Source organism: Ursus arctos, unplaced genomic scaffold, assembly GCF_023065955.2.
Source record: "Ursus arctos isolate Adak ecotype North America unplaced genomic scaffold, UrsArc2.0 scaffold_24, whole genome shotgun sequence".
NCBI lineage: Eukaryota > Metazoa > Chordata > Mammalia > Carnivora > Ursidae > Ursus > Ursus arctos.
The window spans coordinates 1,282,261-1,300,434 of record NW_026622919.1 but is presented as its reverse complement, the minus strand read 5'-3'; the positions used below and the strand labels follow the sequence as shown (position 1 = coordinate 1,300,434).

Here is an 18,174-nt window from a genome sequence, read left to right as displayed (position 1 = left end):
CCCAAGCATGAGTGGTGGCCGGCAGTGCTCCTCCCCAGCCCCGCTGGCACAGTTTCTGGTCACCCCCCCCATGCTGGCATAAGTGGGGCTCAGCACACCCTGGGCCAGAGTGGATAGTCCCCCACTTGTTTGGGCTCCCAACCCCCAAGAGGGTCACCCTCTGCCAGCACAGGGATGTGAATGGGGTGGGTGATGGCTGAGGGAAGCCAGCAGCACCGCAGTCTTTCCAGCAGCCCCGCGTGAATACATCTGGCTCTCTCCTGGAGCCACAGCCAGGGCTGGACTCAGGCCCAATAAGGGCATCGCCGGACGATCTGGAACCGGATGTCTTCTCCCGGCCTCTACCCGATCCTGGCTCCAGCCACAACCACTTGCAGACTGTGTAGCAGATCAAATGGGGGGAAACCAACCCCCCAAATTGAAATGATCTGAGTGATGGCAGCAGCAGTTTTCCCAAGACCTCTGCACGGTCCTGACATGATCACTAAGCAGAGAGGCCCGGCCCGCTCCACTCCACTCCGGTGTGTGGTAGCACAGAAGGACACTGTCCGCGGCGTGTGGGTGGGCACCCTGCCTGGCAGGCGGCGGGGGCTGCTGCTCTCCGGGAAAGAGTGGAGTGTCCTGTTTAGGAAGAACCAGGCAGTGCACTGGGGCGGGGAACCCAAGTGTTCGGGGACGCGCCCTGAGGTCCAAGCCGCCATCGCAGGGATGGTGTGTCCGATGCAGAGGATGGAGCTAAGTGTAGGAGCAGGGACTGGTGTGGGGGCTGTGGTCACCCCTCTAGAGTGTCCCTGGAGCCGGTGCTGTGATGCCTGTTGGGGTGTGTGTCGGGGGAGGAGGAAGGAGCCAGAACAGAGCACAAGTTACACTGGCCTGCCAGGTGTCCCTGCTTCAAGGAGCTGGTGGGAGGCACCCACCGAGCTCTGGGGCGTGGGGTGCCCACAGCCTCCACAGGCCACGTGGGCTGGAGTCGCTCAGGCAGAGCCAGGCTAATTGGAGAAAATGAGAGGACAGAAGGCCTCTCAGGAAAGGTAAATAAAATTACTCACCCGCCAGGCACTGGGGCCCTCCTGAGGGGGCCTTCACCCTGTGCTGCCCACACCCACTGCAGGCCTGGACGTGGCACAGAGGGAAGTGAGAGGGGTGGGGAGGAAGAAGGGGGAGGCTGGTTAGGGGAGGCTGAGCTCTCTTGTGGTCCAGGTGGGTGGCCAGTGTCACAGTGACGGAGGAAGTGTGCCGAGCAGGGAGGCGGCGCAGTCGGCCGCACCTCTGCAGGACTGGTGGGCAGTGCCAGCCAGGCATAGGAAAGACTGAGGCCCCTGACCTTGAGGCTTCAGGCTACCTCTTTTCCCAGGCCCTCCCGAGCCCCTGCCCACAGGGCACCCCCGCCAGCCCTTGAGGCCTGGAAGCCTATGTGGGGCACAAGTTAGTACAGGGAGAGCATAAGTTCTCCTTCACGCCAGCTGAGCTCAGGGTTGGTGACCGCCTTGGGGGGTGAGCCACTCACCTAGTGGCCTGACAGCACCCCCATCCTGACTCCCTCTGCCCTTCTCCTCCTTCACCTTTGTCCCTGTCCCCAAGAGAACTGGAGCAGACCGGTAGAGCTGAGGGTGGAGGCAGAGGCTTGCCAGGGGCTGGACTTGCCCAGCCAATAAACACTGACTTCTGACCAGGGAGCCCTGCAGGTGGAGAGGAGGGGGTGTGGTGGGAGAAGCCACTTTCTCACAGCCCAGCACCCACACATCTGTGTGCCCAGGAAAATGCACACTCCAGGCCCTCTGCCTCTTCCGCATCTCCATTGCAGTCCTTCACCTTAGGCCCTTCCCCCAAAGCACACAGGTACTCCCTTGCCTGTGCCCACATGCATGTGTGTGTAACACGCACTACTAAAATGAGTGTGAACAGTGAGAAAGAGGAAAACCCGGACTACACAATAAACAGGGATCAAACCTAGGAGAGTTGAGAGGTCATCCCCAGGATGGCAGCTGTGCGTCAGGCAGAGCACAACACTGGGGTGAGGGGACCTCAAGCACGGCAGAAAGTTCCAGGACAGACACCCTCAAGGAGATCAGAGAGAGGGAAATTTAGATGACCTGGTGGACAGTTCAAGACTTAATTAGTGTTAGTACATAGAAAGCTAAGCAAATGAAAAAAGAAGGCCATTAGTAACTTCAAGGAAAACAAAAAGTTGGGCAGAAAAGAAAAACAATCACAATTTACCACATGGTTCAGCTCTGAACACAAACACAGACGTCATAATGTAAATACTCAACATGACGTGACCAAAGTCAGGAGAGAAAGAGAGAACTGTCTAGGGAGCACGGTGGATGGGGAGAACGTATGTGTATTGTGGCAGCGGGGAAGAGGAGAACGAAATAGGAAAACCAAGAAGGAACCGTGTACGCGTGCTACTTGGAAATACAAAGCGTCAGCTAAAGAAGTGAAAATGGTTGTCTGTAGGTGGGGGTGGGAGAAGACGAAGGGGGTCCACTCTCTGAACTACCTCCACCTCTTCCTGGACACTTCCGCAGCCCTCATCCCCAGGTCCTCCCCCTGCTTGCTCTTTCTCTGACCTCACTTTCCACTGCTCAGTCCCTTTTTTCCCTACCTCCTTCCCTCCTTGACTGCAGTGCCCAGGGATCGGGCCACCCTCCTCCCTTATCGATATGTGAAAACTATCAATATCTAGATGGCTTCCCAGTCTCATCTCCAGCTCCTGTGACCCTCCCAAATCCACACTTTAGACTCATCTTCCCACTCAACCCCTCAAATTCCACAGTCTACATAGAGCTCCTCGCGTGCCCCCCACCCGGCGTCCTCTTCCTATGGTTCACCGAGGTAGCCCGAATAGGTCTCTCTGCTCCTACCCTCAATCTGCCGACAGCCTGTTCCAGCATGGCAGCCAGAGCAATCATTTTACATGCCATCCAGCCTGCGTACCTCGCTTCAGCTTACAGAAATGCAGGGCACGGAGGAGCCTGTTGACAGAAGGAAGTGACCAGCCAAATCCAGAATGCGGGGAACTCCGTCTTGAAGCACCCAGGGGTCTTCAATACATAAAAGGGGCAGGGGTGGTAAGACTTAAGGGACAGGTCAGGCAGACAGATGCAGCAGATACACTCTGCCTTCCCCTCCTGAGTCCATAACCCACCTAGAATATCCTGAGATGTTAAGGGGAACACGGACTGGGTATCAAGGATTTGGGGATTAGCATTCGTGCTCAGTACGCATAAACGTGCTCAGAGCGCACACTCACTCAGTGTCTACTAAACCAAAATTCTGATAAAACTAAAAGCCTAAAAATTGGAATAAGGCCAGTCTCTGAAAGGAGGTAAATGCAGGGTCATAAAACTTGCCCCATGGAGTTGCCAACACTGAATGAACTAGTGATGTGCACTAATGTATGTGTGCAGAGGGCACGTGTGCAGAGCACGTGACGAACCAGCGGTTGCACCCGTTTCACCGAGATGCTCGCTGCCCTCACCGTACCAGAGGCGAGGGGTCTCCCACCACTTGTGCGCAGCCACACAGCCCTGGTGAAGACCCCCAGCGCCTAGGACAGGGAGGAGGCAGCACAGCTGGGGCTGGGCTCAGACCGGAGGGCCCGTGCCCACCTGAGAGCTGGGCCAGGCCAACAGGGAGGACCTCCCCACTAGCTAGCATCCCTCTACCCCATGTCTGCCCCTTCCCCCTGTTCTGAGACCCCCTTTATGACCGCAGAGTCCTCACCCATTAGATAAAATCTCCAAATGCGACACATGGACCCAAGCTAGGGAAGGGATGGCTCCACTCCCAGCCAGCATGCCTCCACCCATCTGCTCCTCCTCCACCCCCACTCATTTCCCTGCCCCCAGAGCCTCGACCTCCAGGGCCCCCAACCGAGCTCTAGCATGTGGCCTTTTAAGCACACTCCCACCTCCGAGGTGTCCTTGGCAGAAAGACCACAGGCTGAGGGACTCCATTTCACACACGCTAAGTTGGCAGGGACACTGAGGGAAAAGCCTTTGAGGGGCCTCCTGGGGTCCACACACACGCGGTGGTGGGGTGGATAGGCCCACAAGTATCACCACTAGTGCAGGAGGCCAGGGAGGGTAGCTGGGGGCATTCAAACCCCTCAGCAAAACACCCCACAGGTCCCCGGGGAGCAAACACGGCCACGTGGTTAGAGACCTGGCTCGGGGCCTGGCACCAGCCAGCGCCCACTGGCAGCAAGCCAAGGCAGCTGTTTATTACATGACCTGTCCTTCCTGTGCCTTGTCCCTGGGGAGCACCCCCCGTCCAAGAAGATGCCTCCTGGTGTCACCTGTAGGCCCCGGAATACTCTTCCAGGAAAGGGTGTTCCCAAAATAAATTCCAGCTTGGTGTATCTGGGCCAGGCCTACCAGGTTTGAAGGTCAAGTGCACTTGGGTCTCTCTCAGTGACGCCCAGTGGACACCCCTTTATCTGAACGGCGGAAGAGCCACTCCCCCCGGGGTCCAGTGTGTAGGTCCAGGGCTGCAGAGGGAGGCTTCTGCCTCCAGGGCCCCCACCCCTAAGGCAATAGTTCCCTAAAGGGCATAGGAGAGCCACCTCAGCCTCTCTCCTCCATGAGTCCCCCACCTCCACCTCCCACTGCCCCCTCCAGGAGGCCCGGGCCCCCCCTGAGGAACCCGGGGACCCGATGGAATTTGTGTGTCAGGGGCCTGGAGCATGGCCGTGGATCTCCAGCCCTGTGTGGGCTGCTGGGACAGGGGCCTGACAGACCAAGGGGCCGGTCCAGTGCCACCCTCCTTTATTCACTGGTCCTTGGGCTCCAGTCACAGACACTTGGCTTTGGCGGGGCACAGGAAGGAAAGGGGACCCTGGTGACCATCCCAGCAGGTGGTACAGGGCCACGGTCGGCCTCACACCCCTGCCCGAGGGGACTGCTGTGGCCACAGGGCCGCAGACAGCAAGGGGCTAGGCCTGGTCACCCAGGACCCTCTCTGCAGGGGCGCTCGGTGACCTCCAGGCCTGGAGAGCTGGTGCCATCCTGAAGCTGATGCGCGGAAGGAGGGGACCGGACTGGACAGTGGGGTGAGACTCAGACGCTCCCCAAGGTGTCCAGGCCAGAAAAGCGGCAGGGCTTGGTGGAGGACACACAACGGGTATGGGGGGGCCACCCTTGTCCTGCCTCCTGGCCACCTCAGGGACAAGCCCAGTCCCACCAGCCTGGGAGACAGCAGAGGCCCCCTTGTCTCCCTCCTGACCTTGGAAGTGGCCGGGGCGTAGGGGCCAGCAGGGTGGGGGGCAAAGTGATGGGAACTGGAGAGCAGTCAGAGTCAAGGCCCTGGGGTAGGGGCTGGCAGCTCCAGAGACACAACTACAGGGAGAGTCGGGGCTGGCAGGGCCCAGACCCCCCCAGTGACAGGGGCAGCTGGAGACCCCCTGAGAAGAGAAGAGAGGGCTTGGGGAGGAAGGGCAGGCCTTGGCCATCAATCATGCCCCTCCTGGTCCTGGGGATGACAGCCCCCTGGGTGCGTGGCCCCTCCCCCTCCCAGGAGCTGAGCCCGCAGGAGACCAACATCAGGCGGCACCAGGTCTCCCAGAGGCCAGGGGAGGGACACCAGGCGCTTCAGGACTTCTTGGCGTCCGGCGTGTTCCGGCGTTTCAGATCACTCAGGTCGATGGGCTTGAAGGCTGTCGGGACAGAGCAGTCAGTGTGGCACGGACGGAGAGGCAGGTCTGGGCCCCCTGTCCCGTTTCTGCCTCTGGAAGCCCTGGGACCTGGTCCACTCTGCCACACTGTCTCAGAAGGAGGTGGGCCTTCCAGCCCTCCCCCGCAGCACAGCCCCCTGGCCAGGCCCCTCCCTCCTAGGTCAGCTTCTCCACTCACTCTTCAGACTGGGGTTCGGGACCTTCTCCACGTACTCCTCCACCAGGCCCCGCTCGCTGCCTGACATCTGGCTCCGAAGATCTCGCTCCACGCCCTGCCAGGCTGTGAAAAGCAAGGGGGTGGTGTCAAGAGCCCCCCGCATGGCTGGGTAGTCAGGGAGAGTCCAGGTGGTCAGTGCACCCTTCCCAGCCCTCAGAGCATCCTGGTAGCTCCTCCGCCCCCCTCCCGGCCCCCCTACTTCACAGCTTTCAGCCCCCAGCCTGGCCTGCTCTTGACCTGAGGTTGGTCCTAAAAGCCTCCCCTCTCTCCTCTCTGCCCCTGACTTGGCTCCTATCAGGCCTGCCCTTGTCTTTACCACGACCAGGGCCGCACTCAGAGAGACAGCTGTGGCCCATCAGCGCTTGATCCTACACGCAGGCTTCCCACCTTTCCCACATCCTGGCACACGTCACTCATGGACATGTGGGTGCACATGTGCTCACGCAGCCTGGCCACACCACTTCTCAACACGCCCGGGTCCTCCTGGAGCGCACCATCGTCCCGTCTTCCACAGTGGTTCCCTTTCCTGGAGTCAACCTGATCGGCTCCAGATGCTTCCTCCCCTCGGAGCGGCCTGCCCCCCACGACCAGAACCAGGCCTCCTCACTAGACACAGCCCCTGAAGGCTGGGGGAGAGCCCACACCCTGAAACGGCAGGAGGGGGGCTCTGGGGAGTTTCTTGGAAGGTACGGTGCCCCACGTACCTTCATAAATGAAACGCACATTCTCCTCATGGGCTGGGGTAAAGATCTCACTGCTGCTGGTGGGAGAGCGGGGGCTACTGTTCCTCTTGCCGTTGTAGACGACTCTGGAGACAGGGGAACTGGGGGAGCCCAGCATGTAAGGAAGGGCTGGGGACAGAGTGGGCCCATCCCCTCCCCTTCAGGGGAGGCCACTCCACCACCCAGGACCCACCTGGTCATCGCGGGGGTGTCTGGTCCTTGCGCTCCACTGCCGGGTCCCCTCAGCCTCTAAAAGGGAAGCCCAGACCCCGGGAGTGGGACAGAGTCACCCTCTCCACAGGGGCTTCAGAGTGGGGAGGGGTGTGGGGCCCACCTTCTTCCTCAAGCTGACGACGAACTGCTGGGTGAAGCCCAGCCACAATCCTGGCAGAGTCAACCAGACGAAGGCTGGGGGCCAGCAAAGTGCCCCTGAACTCAGAGCCCGTTCATTCCAGGGAGCCCACAGCCCCTGGACCACCGCTACTCAGGGAGCCCCGTCCCCCCAGTCAGGGAGCTTGGGATGGTGCCAGCAGCAGCGCCCGGATTCGGCCTTCCAGAGCCACAGAACACCTCTCAGGAAGTCTGGGTCTGCAGGGAAGAGCTGCAGTGACCCCAGGGAACCCTAACTCAGCCTTCCCTGCTGCAGGGCCTGGCGTGCTGTCTCCACCGAGCCTGGTTCCCATCTGTAAAATAGGGACAGGCTTCGTGGTAAGGAGTGCAGAAGAGCCTGAGGCCCGGGGGTGCAGAGACCCCGCCCGGCTTCTGGTCCTGGAGGCCAGGGCACGAGCGAGTCGGGGCCCCGGGTAGGACCCAACAGGGCAGGTGGGCTGGAGGAAAGGTGTGAGCTGGGAAGAAGGTGCTGGGCCTGACCTGGGCACCGAGACCCTAGGGTGCCATCTGTATACGGCCTGGCAGCTCAGATTTTACAGCCTGGGGGGAGGGGTGGGTGGTTTTTTTTTTTTTTTAAGATTTTATTTATTTGAGAGAGAGAGCGATAGTGAGAGAGAGAGCACAAGCAACGGGGAGAGGGAGAAGCAGACTCCCCGCCGGGCAAGGAGCCCGATGTGGGACTCAATTCCAGGACCCCGGGATCATGACCTGAGCCGAAGGCAGACGCTTAACCAACTGAGTCATCCAGGCGCCCCCATGATATTTTTTTTTTTAACGTTTTATTTATTTATTTGTCAGAGAGAGAGGGAGAGAGAGAGCGCACAAGCAGGGGGAGTGGCAGACAGAGGGAGAAGCAGACTCCCCCCTGAGCAGGGAGCCCAACGGGGGGCTCAATCCCAGGACCCCGGGATCATGACCTGAGCCGAAGGCAGACGTTTCACTGACTGAGCCCCCAGACGTCCCCAGGGTCAGTATTTTTAAGCTCAGTCTCAAACTGGCCAGGGAACGGTGCCCTCTCTCTCTGGCTGACAACACAGCACAGAGTAAGGAAGCTGTCTACACAGGGCCAGTCCCAGGCCTGGCCCCAGAACAGACAACCCTAGCTACTGGGGGCAGAGGGAGGGGGCTCTTGAGCACAAGAGCCTCTGCCCCCCTGCGCCCCTCCCCCCTGGAGCCCAGAGCATGGAGCTGCAGCCCTTCCCAGAGGGCCAGAAAGGGGGGCTGCTGTGGGCCTTGCTCTCTGGTTTATTCAGTCATGTCATCAATGACCCAGCCTTTGAACACCTGCACAGGTAAACACAAGCCCAGGGAGCAAGACAAGACCCACAAAAGAGCATAAAACCAGCTTCCTGGAGCGCACATGGCAGCCCACGCCCCACCCCACCCCACCCCACCCCGCAGAAGGCCAGCCCCTTACAAAGGGACTTCTCCTTCCCTGAACTCAGGGGTCTCACTGCCCAAGGTCCTCTTTCTCAGGTGTCAGCCCCCCGAACACCAGAGTAGAGGGAAAGCCCCCTCTGGCCTAAGGACACCCTGGGACACTCACTGGGCTGTCAGCAGTGGGACAAGGTGGGAAGCTCCAGTTACACGACAGGATGGAGGGGCCAGGAGTACCGGCCAGCCCGCCTGCCCTCAGCCAGGCCATCTCCTTCTGCCCAGGAGCCCTTAGTCTTCCTACAGTTTGTCCTCCTCCATGCAGGAGGCCCCTGCTGCAGGGCACCTGCCCTCCCCACCTCACCTGCCCCGCTTCAGGCCTCTCCTCCAACGGCAGCCTCTGGGGACCATCTGGTCTTTGTGGGCACTGAGACCTCATCTTAGGGTCCCTACTCATCCTCTCAGACTAACTCAGGTGCTCAGCCCCCTTGGCTCCCGTCACTCTGCCTACACACACATGTGACAATGGGGTTCTCTGGACACCTCACTGCTCCTGTCTGTCTCTGCAGAGCAGTTGGCCTGCAGGGGCTGTGCCTGTGACCTGAGCCCAGACCCACAGAGTGCTTGGTCCCCACACTGAGGACCCAGCCCTGCTGCCCACTGGGCTTCCTGACTAAACCAGCAGCATGGTGAAGTCACACCAGCTCCCTGTCCCAGGCCTGCTCATTTGTCACCAAAGCCCTCCTGTATGGACATCCCACTTCAGTGCAGGTTTCTGGTACCCTGGACAAACTGGGTAAGGAAGAGCCTCTGCTAGGCGTCACACACCCAGCAGCTTCTCACAGCCTCAGGGCTCGAGGAGCAAATAAAATGACACTTTAAAAAGGAGCCACTTTCTGCTTCTGTTCCCAGCAGAAGGTCACAGCCCCCCAGGCTGACTGCTACAGCCTGTGTCCAACCAACCTGTCTTCCCAGACCGGAGAACCCTCTGCACCCTCCCAGCCTTCCCTCCAGCTCAGCCCCCCTCCCCGGGGCCCTTAACACCAACCTCTTGTACTGGCCCCACCCCCACCAGACCCTGCCGCCTGGCGAGACTCAGGGGCACCGAGAGGCTTCTCCTGGAGAAGCAGCCTCCTGAGAGGCCAAAGGCCTGCTGCTCCCCTGGGGACAGAAGAGACAGTGACCTGCCACTCACTCAGCCTCCTCACCTCCTACAGTGACAGGACCTCCAATCCCGACCCCAAATAAAGTTTCCAGTAAAAAAAATGCACCCCCTGACAGTGACAGCCATTCTAGTCCTGGGTACGTGCCCGAGACAAGAGCCATGCGGCCGCCGGGAGGTGCACGGGAGCAAGCAGAGAAGTGCCCCTCACAAGCCCCCGAAGGAAGAGTCACTAAGAAGGGGGTATATGCCGAGCCCACTCCTGCCACGAAGACGACACGGCTGGGAGCAAGAACCACCGCAAGAGCAGGCAAATCACAGCACTGAGGCTGAGCAGAAGCAGCTGACCCGGAAGGCCAGGATGGAAGCCTGGGGACACGAGCCCGCTGGGAGCAGCCCCCGGCAGACGGCCGAGCACGGAGGCTCCGACGGGAGAAAGGGCAGGAGGTCATCAGCAGGGAGACATCTTAGGGCATAGCTGCAGTGCAACCTGGACCTAAGCGACCGCCGGACCCGCACGGTGAACCCTCCACGGCCTCAGCAGGAACGGTCTCGGTGGGGTGAGGGGAGGGTGTGGGCGGTGAGCCAGGGCTGCCTGTCCGTGAGGAACACTACGAAGGGAGGCAGGAGGCCAGGCTGGCCACGGGGCACGTCTGACGAAGCAGAGGGACATCTGAGTGTGTGTACCACCAGGGGAAGGTGCTGAGCAGGGCCACGAAGAGAGGCAGGTGTGGAGGAGGCAGGAAGGACCAGAGTGCTGGGGAGAGTGGCACCAGCCTGAAGGAGTGCCAAGGACACCTGGCAAGACAGGCCGAGCCATGGAGGACCACGGAGCCTCCGGTCCATTAGGACGGGGACTTGGTACGCAGGTGAGGGGCAGGCAGGAGCCCTAATCAGACAGTACCTGGCCTTCACCACTTCCCAAACCACCGCCATCCCTCCCTCATATGCTTTCCCTCTTCTGCTCACAAGGACTAGAGGCACAATTATTTCCTTAGCTCTGGGGGCGCCTGGGGGGCTCAGTCGGTGAGGCGTCTGCCTTCAGCTCAGGTCATGATCCCGGGGTCCTAGGATCCAGCCCCGCGTTGGGCTCCCTGCTCAGCAGGGAGTCTGCTTCTCCCTCTCCCTCTGCTGCTCCCCCTGCTTGTGTTCTCTCTCTCTTGCTCTGTTGAATAAATAAATAAAATCTTAAAAAACACCACCACCACCACCACCACCACCACCACCACCACCACCACCAGGTCCCATCTGGCAATTGCTAGCACACTGATGTTTACAGCTTCCTTCCGATCTTGGTGGCCATGATGTGAGGGGCAGCTCAGCTACTGGTGTCTCAGATCTAACGACAAAACAACGGTCTCCCCTCGGCCCACAATCCCACCATCCGAAAGCCCAGGGCCATCCTTCCCAGAGGCTCCAATGTGCTCTCCAGCTACCTCTTCCCATTTGCAGCCACCCCGATCCAACTACCTCCCCCACAACAGCACAGCCTCCTGCACCATTCTCCCCAACCCTGGTCCTGACACCCCTCCCCAAGTAATTCCCTGCTCTGAAGCCCTGGGCCCTCTAAAGCCCTCAGTCTGGCCCAATCTATTCCTTCAGGTGTGTCTGACTGCTGGGCTCCAGCCCACCCCCGAACACAGTCTCTGTAACAGACCACCTCTGCCAGCTGCCATCACCACAGAGAACCGCACGCTGCCCCCCACTGTGCACTCTGCAGGGCTTGGCTCTTGTCCGTGGCTGCCGAGCTCACGGCAGCCGGTGGTGCGTGCTAGGCACACAGCAGGGTCCAGAACCATTCTGCGGCTGGAGGTCATCCATCCTTGCTCTGCTGCCCCCAGGGAAATCCCTTCCCTCTCTGGGCCTCAGAGTGCTCATCTAAGCCAAAGCAGCCCCCAAGGAGGCTCCCTAGGCTCTCCTGCTTCACAACAGACAGGATAATCGCAGAAAGAACACACTGACTGGGCACATCTGGGAGTGGCAGGGCCACTGCTGACTATGAAGCACGGTCCAGGACAGTGCTGGGCACCCCAAATGCAGAGCCAGCCCATTCATAGGGAGGTGGAGGCCCAGGAATGTCCAGGACGTGTGAAAAGGCAGCAGTGCCACCAGCCACAGCAAGCAGTTGCCACCGGGCAAAGTAGGGTCTGAACCCCCAGTGGCTCCCAGGACCTAAGCCTCCAGGGCCACAGCAGCCAGGGCCAGGCCCAGACAGCTCAGCTGACCTGAGCATCCCCGAGCCCGCTGCTGCCCTTGCTGGCACCTGCCCGTGGCAGGTCCCTGGATACCCCTGACATCAACACAGTTCTACTTAGAGACAAGAAGGGAGTCTCTCCGGATGGGTAAGTTTTGTACCTTGTTCTTGCACGGGAACCAAGGACTTTCTGAGAGCTCCTGGGGGGAGGCAGGGCATGGGGGAACCCAAAGCCCAGCTTCCAGCCCCCCAGTCTCAAACTCTTTCCCCACACGCAGCCATATGCCTAAGGACAGGAGAGGAGAGGACACTCTGTTGTTCAGAAAGGTGACAATGAGTATTCTAGAGTTAGAATCAGTGATGCAAATGGCCGTCGTTCTGTGTTCCTTGGGAATTTATGATGTTCAGATTTTCTTAGATTCCATTTTCCCATGATACTCTGTGTCTCTGTGGTACTCAACAGTTTCAGCCATTAAGACTTCTAGAAAATGATCTACTAACCAAACACGGGCCAGAATACTGCTCTACTCGATGCCAACAGCGGCAGTCCCCTGAAGACCCACGGGGGCAAAACCTCTAAGCACCGCACCCTCACCCTCCTTCCTGGCTGATGGCAGCAGCTCCCATCCCAACCAACAGCCCTGAGCGCCTGCACCCCCACCACCAGACCCAGAAACGTCGCCACCCCCTCAGCTCACCCCAACTCAAGCTCATGTCCTGCAGGACGTGGCCCCTGCTCCCTTTCCTCTCCACTCCCACTCCTCTCCAGAAGTTCCCTACCCAGAACTCACTGGCTGCTCCCCAATGACAGCTCAGGGGCCCTTGCTCAAGGTGTCCCCTCCGCCCAATAGGGTCTTACTCATCCTTGGGATTCAGCTAAAAGACCGCCTTTTCTTGGAAGCCTCCCTGGGGCTGGCCAGAGGACGGGACATTGCACCTCCATACCCCCGAGCTTTGTCACAACCCGAGTTGCTTTTATAATTAGAAACAGGACACAGGGGGACGGACACACACACACACACACACACGCACGGCTTCCAGCCCGGCACTCCTCGGTGGCACTCTGTCCACCACCAACTGTGTGGCAGCCCCCAGGGCGTTGTCAGGCTGGGCAGCCCAGTGAGCTAACTCCCTGAGGGCCGGGCGCATCTTACCCCCCTTGCCACCCTGCACCTAGCCCCGCACCACCTGGCCTGCGGAGGCCGGGACTGTGGGAAAGGGTGGACAACGGAAAGCCGGAAAAACTGCGGGGGACCTCGCCAGATGCATTTCAAGAACCAAGAAGCATCCTCAGAAATGTTCCCTTTGGAAAATGGAGAAGGCGAGAGACATTTGTCCACCTCGGCGGCGGCTGCTTCAAAGACTGAAAAGGGCGGGCCCCCCGGTTGCCCCTTCCGAGCCCATCTCCCCGGGATGTCGGGGCGCCCGGTCCCTAGACCGCCGCGGACCGGCCCCGCCACGTCCCCACGCCCCCTCCTCGCCGCACCGCCCGCGGCGGGATACGCGCCGCCCAGCAGGCCCAGGAACTCGGGCGCAGCAGACCGAACCGGGGGCCCGCTCCCGGCCCTCCGCGACCCCGCCCGGGCCCTCCCCTAGCCAGCCGCCGCGCCAGGGCGGGTCCCGGCCGCGCCCGCCCCGCCCTCACCCCCGCCCTCACCCCCGCCCCCGCTCCCGCCTCACCTAGCCCGCTCGGCCACCGCCGCCGCCGCCAGCTGGGGCCCGGCCGGAAGTGACGTCACCGCCGCGCGCGCAGGCGCGGGGAGCGTGAGAGCCACGTGACGGCCGGTGCGCCCAGGACGGCGGGGGCGGGGCCTCTGGGGGCGGGGCCTCAGGCCCGGGGATTGCGGTGCCGGCGCATGGGTTTGCTCTGGGCCCGGGTGCTGCGGGATAGAGCGTGGGCCGGGCCGGCGGGGTCTGAGTCCGGGGGCAGGGGGCGCGGGGCCAGCGGGGCGGGTCCGGAAGCGGGTGGGGTTGCGGAGCCGCGGGAAGCCCAGCTGAGGGGCTGGGGACGGCTGGGTCCTGGGGGTTCAGGGCTGGCGCGGCCGGAGACCTCAGAGACCCCCGAGAGTCTGGCTCCCTGCGCTGGCGCTGTCCCCTGGACCCCCAAGCCTGGCATGGATGGCAGGGCCCGCTGACCACCGGAAGCGGGGGAACTGGGACGGTCCCGTCCCCAGTAATCAGGCTACCACCAGGGGCTAGGGAATGACGTTTATTGAAAAAGTAAAAAGTGTCACAATAAAAAATTCACCTGGAGAAAAAGCCAGGCCAGAAGTGTGGGGGATGGGGTTGCGCCCAGGTACGGGGGTCCTGGCCGCCTGCCGGCCCTACCGGTGGGGCAGGTCCAAGCACCTGGGGGAGGTGGGCACCCAACTTCTCTAGGGAGGGCCAGAGCCCTGGGAGGGCAGCACAGGGCTCAGTCCATCTTGGTCCCTTTGAAGAGCTCCACCAGGTCCTTGAAGTCTGGGTCGATGAGGTCTGAGGGCAGGTCTCCATCGTCGTTGGCTGCCTCTCTGTCTGCCCCCAGGGAGATGAGGTACCTGGGGTGCAAAGGCGGCAGTGGGGAGGTGGCCCCAAGGATGCTCTCACCCCAACCCCCCCGGATTGCAGGCTGGAGTCCTGAGGTACACCTTTTTTAAAATTTTTCCAGGAGGGGTGAAGAGGAGGAAACGTGACCCTCCAGAAACAATAGCCGACTTTGCCAGTTTGCTCTAGGGAAGGCAAGAGGGCAGAAGGGAGATTCTAGAAGCTCTTAGGGTTCTTAGCTGTACCACCAGGGCCACCTTTGGGAGACCACATCCTGGAGGCCACTTGAGGCCAGAGCCGTTGGGATGAAGCCCCTAGCCTGACCCTCTCACCTGGCTATGTCCGGGTATCCGTCGCTGCAGGCGATATGCAGGGGTGTCCAGCCAGTCTCGTCCCGCTGGTGGATATCAGCCCCGTATTTGACCAGCAGCTTCACACACTCCAGGTTTCCAGAGAGCACAGCCTCGTGCAGGGCGGCCAGGCCTGTGCAGTGCAGAGCAGGAGGGGTCAAGGCTGAGACCTTCCCCTGACACCGCACAGACCCCGCGCTGGCCCCACAGGCACTCACCTGAGGGGTGGATGGTGTCCAGGGCGACTTTCCGAGCCCGGATAAAGCGCCCTACCTGTTCCAGGTCCCCTTGGCGGATGTGGTCTAAGAACAGGACGTCGTTCGGGAAGCGCACGCTGCGGTCTGCCAGCAGCCGTCTGCGCCGCTGCTGTGGGCTGTACCGGGCATAGCGGCTGGTCCTGCTGGGCATCCTGGGTGCTGTGGCGGGCCCACCTTGTGGGGACCCTACTGCTCGGGGAAGGGACGTGTCCGGCCCGGATCAGACAGCGCATGCAGTGTCCCCCAGCGCCACCGCGGCTCCTCTGCTGCCCTGTGACGGAGCAGCCCCTCTTATAGAGGACCGGCGGTGCTATATAAAGCTGCGCAGTCATGCTCACGCCGGGAGGGGCCGAAACCGAGCAGCTCCGGCCTGGGCTCAGGATCATGTTCAGGAGCTCATCTTTCAGCCCACCTGTCGCTGTGCCCTGGCCAGAGGGGTCAGATCCTTCCTGGCCACTGCTGTCTGCCCCACAGCTGGGCCTAGAAGGTGCCTTACAGAGGGCAGGAGAAGGCACTAGAAGGACAGGACCCATGAGGAAGGTGAGCGGGTACCAAGGTCACGGAGAGGGCCCAGGCGTCTCCCAAAGGCCTGGAAACTCAGGGAAAAGCCATGATGTCTGGGGAGGACGGCTGCTCCCACCTCCTGGAAAGCAAGGGGGCTGCCCACAGCTGAGGGGGCACAGGGCCCTGACCGTGCCAGGGAAGGCCCAGGCCTACCCGTATCCCTCCCTGTCACTTGGCACCTTCTGTCGGGCCTGTATCCCTCTGCTTCCCCCTCAGAAACTTCCCAGGTTAGAATCTAAGTAAATGCCTCTGCTCCCGTCTGCCCAACCCACGCTGCCCATCAGGAAGCCCTCCCCACAATGCCCTTATTTCCCTCCACCCCCATGTCCGCACCCTCCACACTTCCCCTGCTTCCAGGCTCCGGCCACTTACTGCCGAGGACACACGTGCTCCCGCTTAAGAGAGCATCCAGTCTGCTCAACCAGGACGGGCCATCATATCCTGCGGGGTGTGTGCCCGGACACCTGGAGAGCTAAGCAGTGGAAGGCTAAGGAGATGCGGAGCCAACGCTAGCTGTCTTCCTGCAGCACCCAACGTCTGGAGGTGGCCTGGGCCTCAGTGGAGAGAAGAGGCAGTGGACATGCGGGCACACAGCCGGAAGCATACCTGTGGGGTCAGGGACAGCGCCCGCAGTGCGGGAGGTGGGCTGGCTGCATTTGTTAGGGCCGCTGTTACAAAGTGCTGGACTGGGGACTTAAACGCTATTTTCTCGTGGCTCTAGAGGCCGGAAGTCCATGAAGGGGTCAGCAGTGTTGGTTCCTTCAGAGGGAGAATCCGTTCCATGCCCATCTCCTGGCTTCTGGTGCTGGCCCTTGGTGTTCTCTGGCTTGTAGACATGGCACTCCATCTCTGCCTTCATGTCCGCGTGGCCTTTTCCCTGTGTGCGTGTCCGTGTCCAAATTTCCTCTTTTTATGAGGACAGCAGTCATCGGATTAGGGTCCCCCTATTCCAGCATGACCTATCTTGACTGATCACATCTGTGACACCTGCTATTTCCAAGTAAGATCATAGTCTGAGGTCCTGGGGGTGAGCATTTCAACATAGGAATATTGGAGGGATGCAGTTAAGCCCGTAACATTGGTGAGATCCCCCTGGGTGGTCACCCAAGTCCTGAATGAGGACAGAACCCAGACTGATGGGCACTTGACGGGCACTCTGCACAGGGCTGGGGCAGGCAGCCTGGTTACCAGCAGCCTTGCGTCACCAGGCTGCTTTCAATCCGACAAAACCGAATCAACAAATGTCTCTAACCCCCTCTAGGTGCAAAGCCTCGGGCCAGGTGCTGTTGGGAAACGGGGCACAGCCTAAGACGGACTCCCTGCCCTGACGAGCGTTCCCAGCCCGTCTCAGAGCCCCCACCTGCTGGCCGGCCCGGCCCCACGGGACCCCAGTGCAGGGCTGGTGCCCAGTTTCCTGAACTCCAGGGCTCAGGGGACAGTGCCAGGTGATCTTAACCTCTGGTCACTTGGGAGGAGTCAGTACAGCTGCTTCGGCTTCTTTACAGGAGAAAACTTTCCTTTGATGTGAAGACTGCCTCTTCTGGTGTCGTGGAAAGTTCTGTCTGCCCTCCCAGAACCCTGGATGAGGCTGCCAGGGGCGCAGCCCTTCCCAAGAGTGACCCAGCTTTGGGCCGGAGACAGGCCAGCCCCAGCCCCAGTGAAGCACCCCCTGGTCCATCCAATAAAGGGAGCTGAGAGCTTGGGGGTTGGTGGCTTTGGCGTTTCCATTTGGATCAGAGAAGGGATGGGTGCCCAAAGCACCCCCCCCCAGTCACAACAGACCCCCTGAGAGGTACTTAATGTGCTTTTTATTCTCGCGAGGACACGGGAGTGCCCTCTAAACCACGGGCATGACCTGAGGCATCCCGTTTTGGAAACCTTTCGTCAGAAGCCAGGGGTGAGCGTCTGACCTGAGACTGTTGACCAAGCCTATCTCTCACGCAGCCCCAGTACAACCAGACCTGCATTCATCCAGCTTTGTCCCCGACGCCCGCGTGAACCTGTGAGGTGGCCTGGTTTGTACCAGGTTAGGCTTCTGCCTTCCAGAGGACTAAAGCAAACCAAGACATTTAATCCGAAAAGCTTACTTTGAAAAGTCCGAGGAACACAGCTAGTTAGGCTTCGCACCCGGCAGGAAACAGGAGCGCGAGGGCCTGTTAGGAGAATGGGTGCAGGCCCCTTGCTGGTGCCTTCCCTGCCGGCGGGTTCTGAGGCCAGAAGACCTCAAGGGGCTGTTGCACTTCAGGGACACCTGGAGAAAGCAGAAGAGAAGCAGGGAGGGGGAGAGGGAGAGAGGGCGATTTGGGATGTCACAGGCTGTTAAGCCTTCACTGCCCACCCTGAGCGTGTGAAGCCGCCTGCTAATCCGCCAGCCCCGCCAGGTTTTGGACTCCACCCCGCAGCCTCCCAGCCCGGCCAGGCCCTGGAATGTGCTCATCAGCTGCCTTTGCAGAAGGGGAAAGGTATGGGTGACTCACTCCCTGTCCCGCGAGCGCATGACCGCGCTGCTGGCGGCGCCTGGGCCCAGCTCTCTGTGCACAGGACCTGGCTTGGCACAGCTGGGTCCTCAGGGTCACCCACACCTGTCGCCGGGCGGGGAGCACGGGATTGGGCCCAGCCTCCCCCCCCCCCCCCCGGAGCTGTGGCTCCTGGTGGCCTCGCTGAATGCCGATCCCCGATGCCGATGCCGGTTTTCTCCGCTGGAGGCCGTGTGTTCCCCTGGGGGAACGGAACGGCTCACAACT

At 60.9% G+C, this 18,174-nt stretch overlaps 2 protein-coding genes across 3 annotated transcripts; both read right to left on the bottom strand.

The window, feature by feature from the left end:
* Positions 1-4,755: 4,755 nt before the first annotated feature.
* Positions 4,756-13,494, bottom strand: MCRIP1 (MAPK regulated corepressor interacting protein 1). The gene is made up of 5 exons (XM_026483887.4): positions 13,417-13,494; positions 6,810-6,865; positions 6,599-6,717; positions 5,856-5,957; positions 4,756-5,659 (listed from the first exon to the last, which is right to left on the bottom strand). Exons 2-5 carry the CDS (start codon positions 6,815-6,817, stop codon positions 5,595-5,597), a joined length of 294 nt encoding a protein of 97 aa, XP_026339672.1. The 5' UTR covers positions 6,818-6,865; positions 13,417-13,494; the 3' UTR covers positions 4,756-5,594.
* Positions 13,495-13,932: 438 nt separating this feature from the next.
* Positions 13,933-17,964, bottom strand: PPP1R27 (protein phosphatase 1 regulatory subunit 27). Of its 2 annotated transcripts, XM_026483881.4 has the most exons (4): positions 17,908-17,964; positions 14,828-17,681; positions 14,592-14,742; positions 13,933-14,273 (listed from the first exon to the last, which is right to left on the bottom strand). In XM_026483881.4, exons 2-4 carry the CDS (start codon positions 15,015-15,017, stop codon positions 14,150-14,152), a joined length of 465 nt encoding a protein of 154 aa, XP_026339666.1. In that variant the 5' UTR covers positions 15,018-17,681; positions 17,908-17,964; the 3' UTR covers positions 13,933-14,149. The 2 variants fall into 2 exon arrangements, with proteins under 2 accessions (XP_026339666.1, XP_057173840.1); XM_057317857.1 differs by lacking the exon at positions 17,908-17,964 and having other exon boundaries at positions 14,828-17,863.
* Positions 17,965-18,174: the final 210 nt, after the last annotated feature.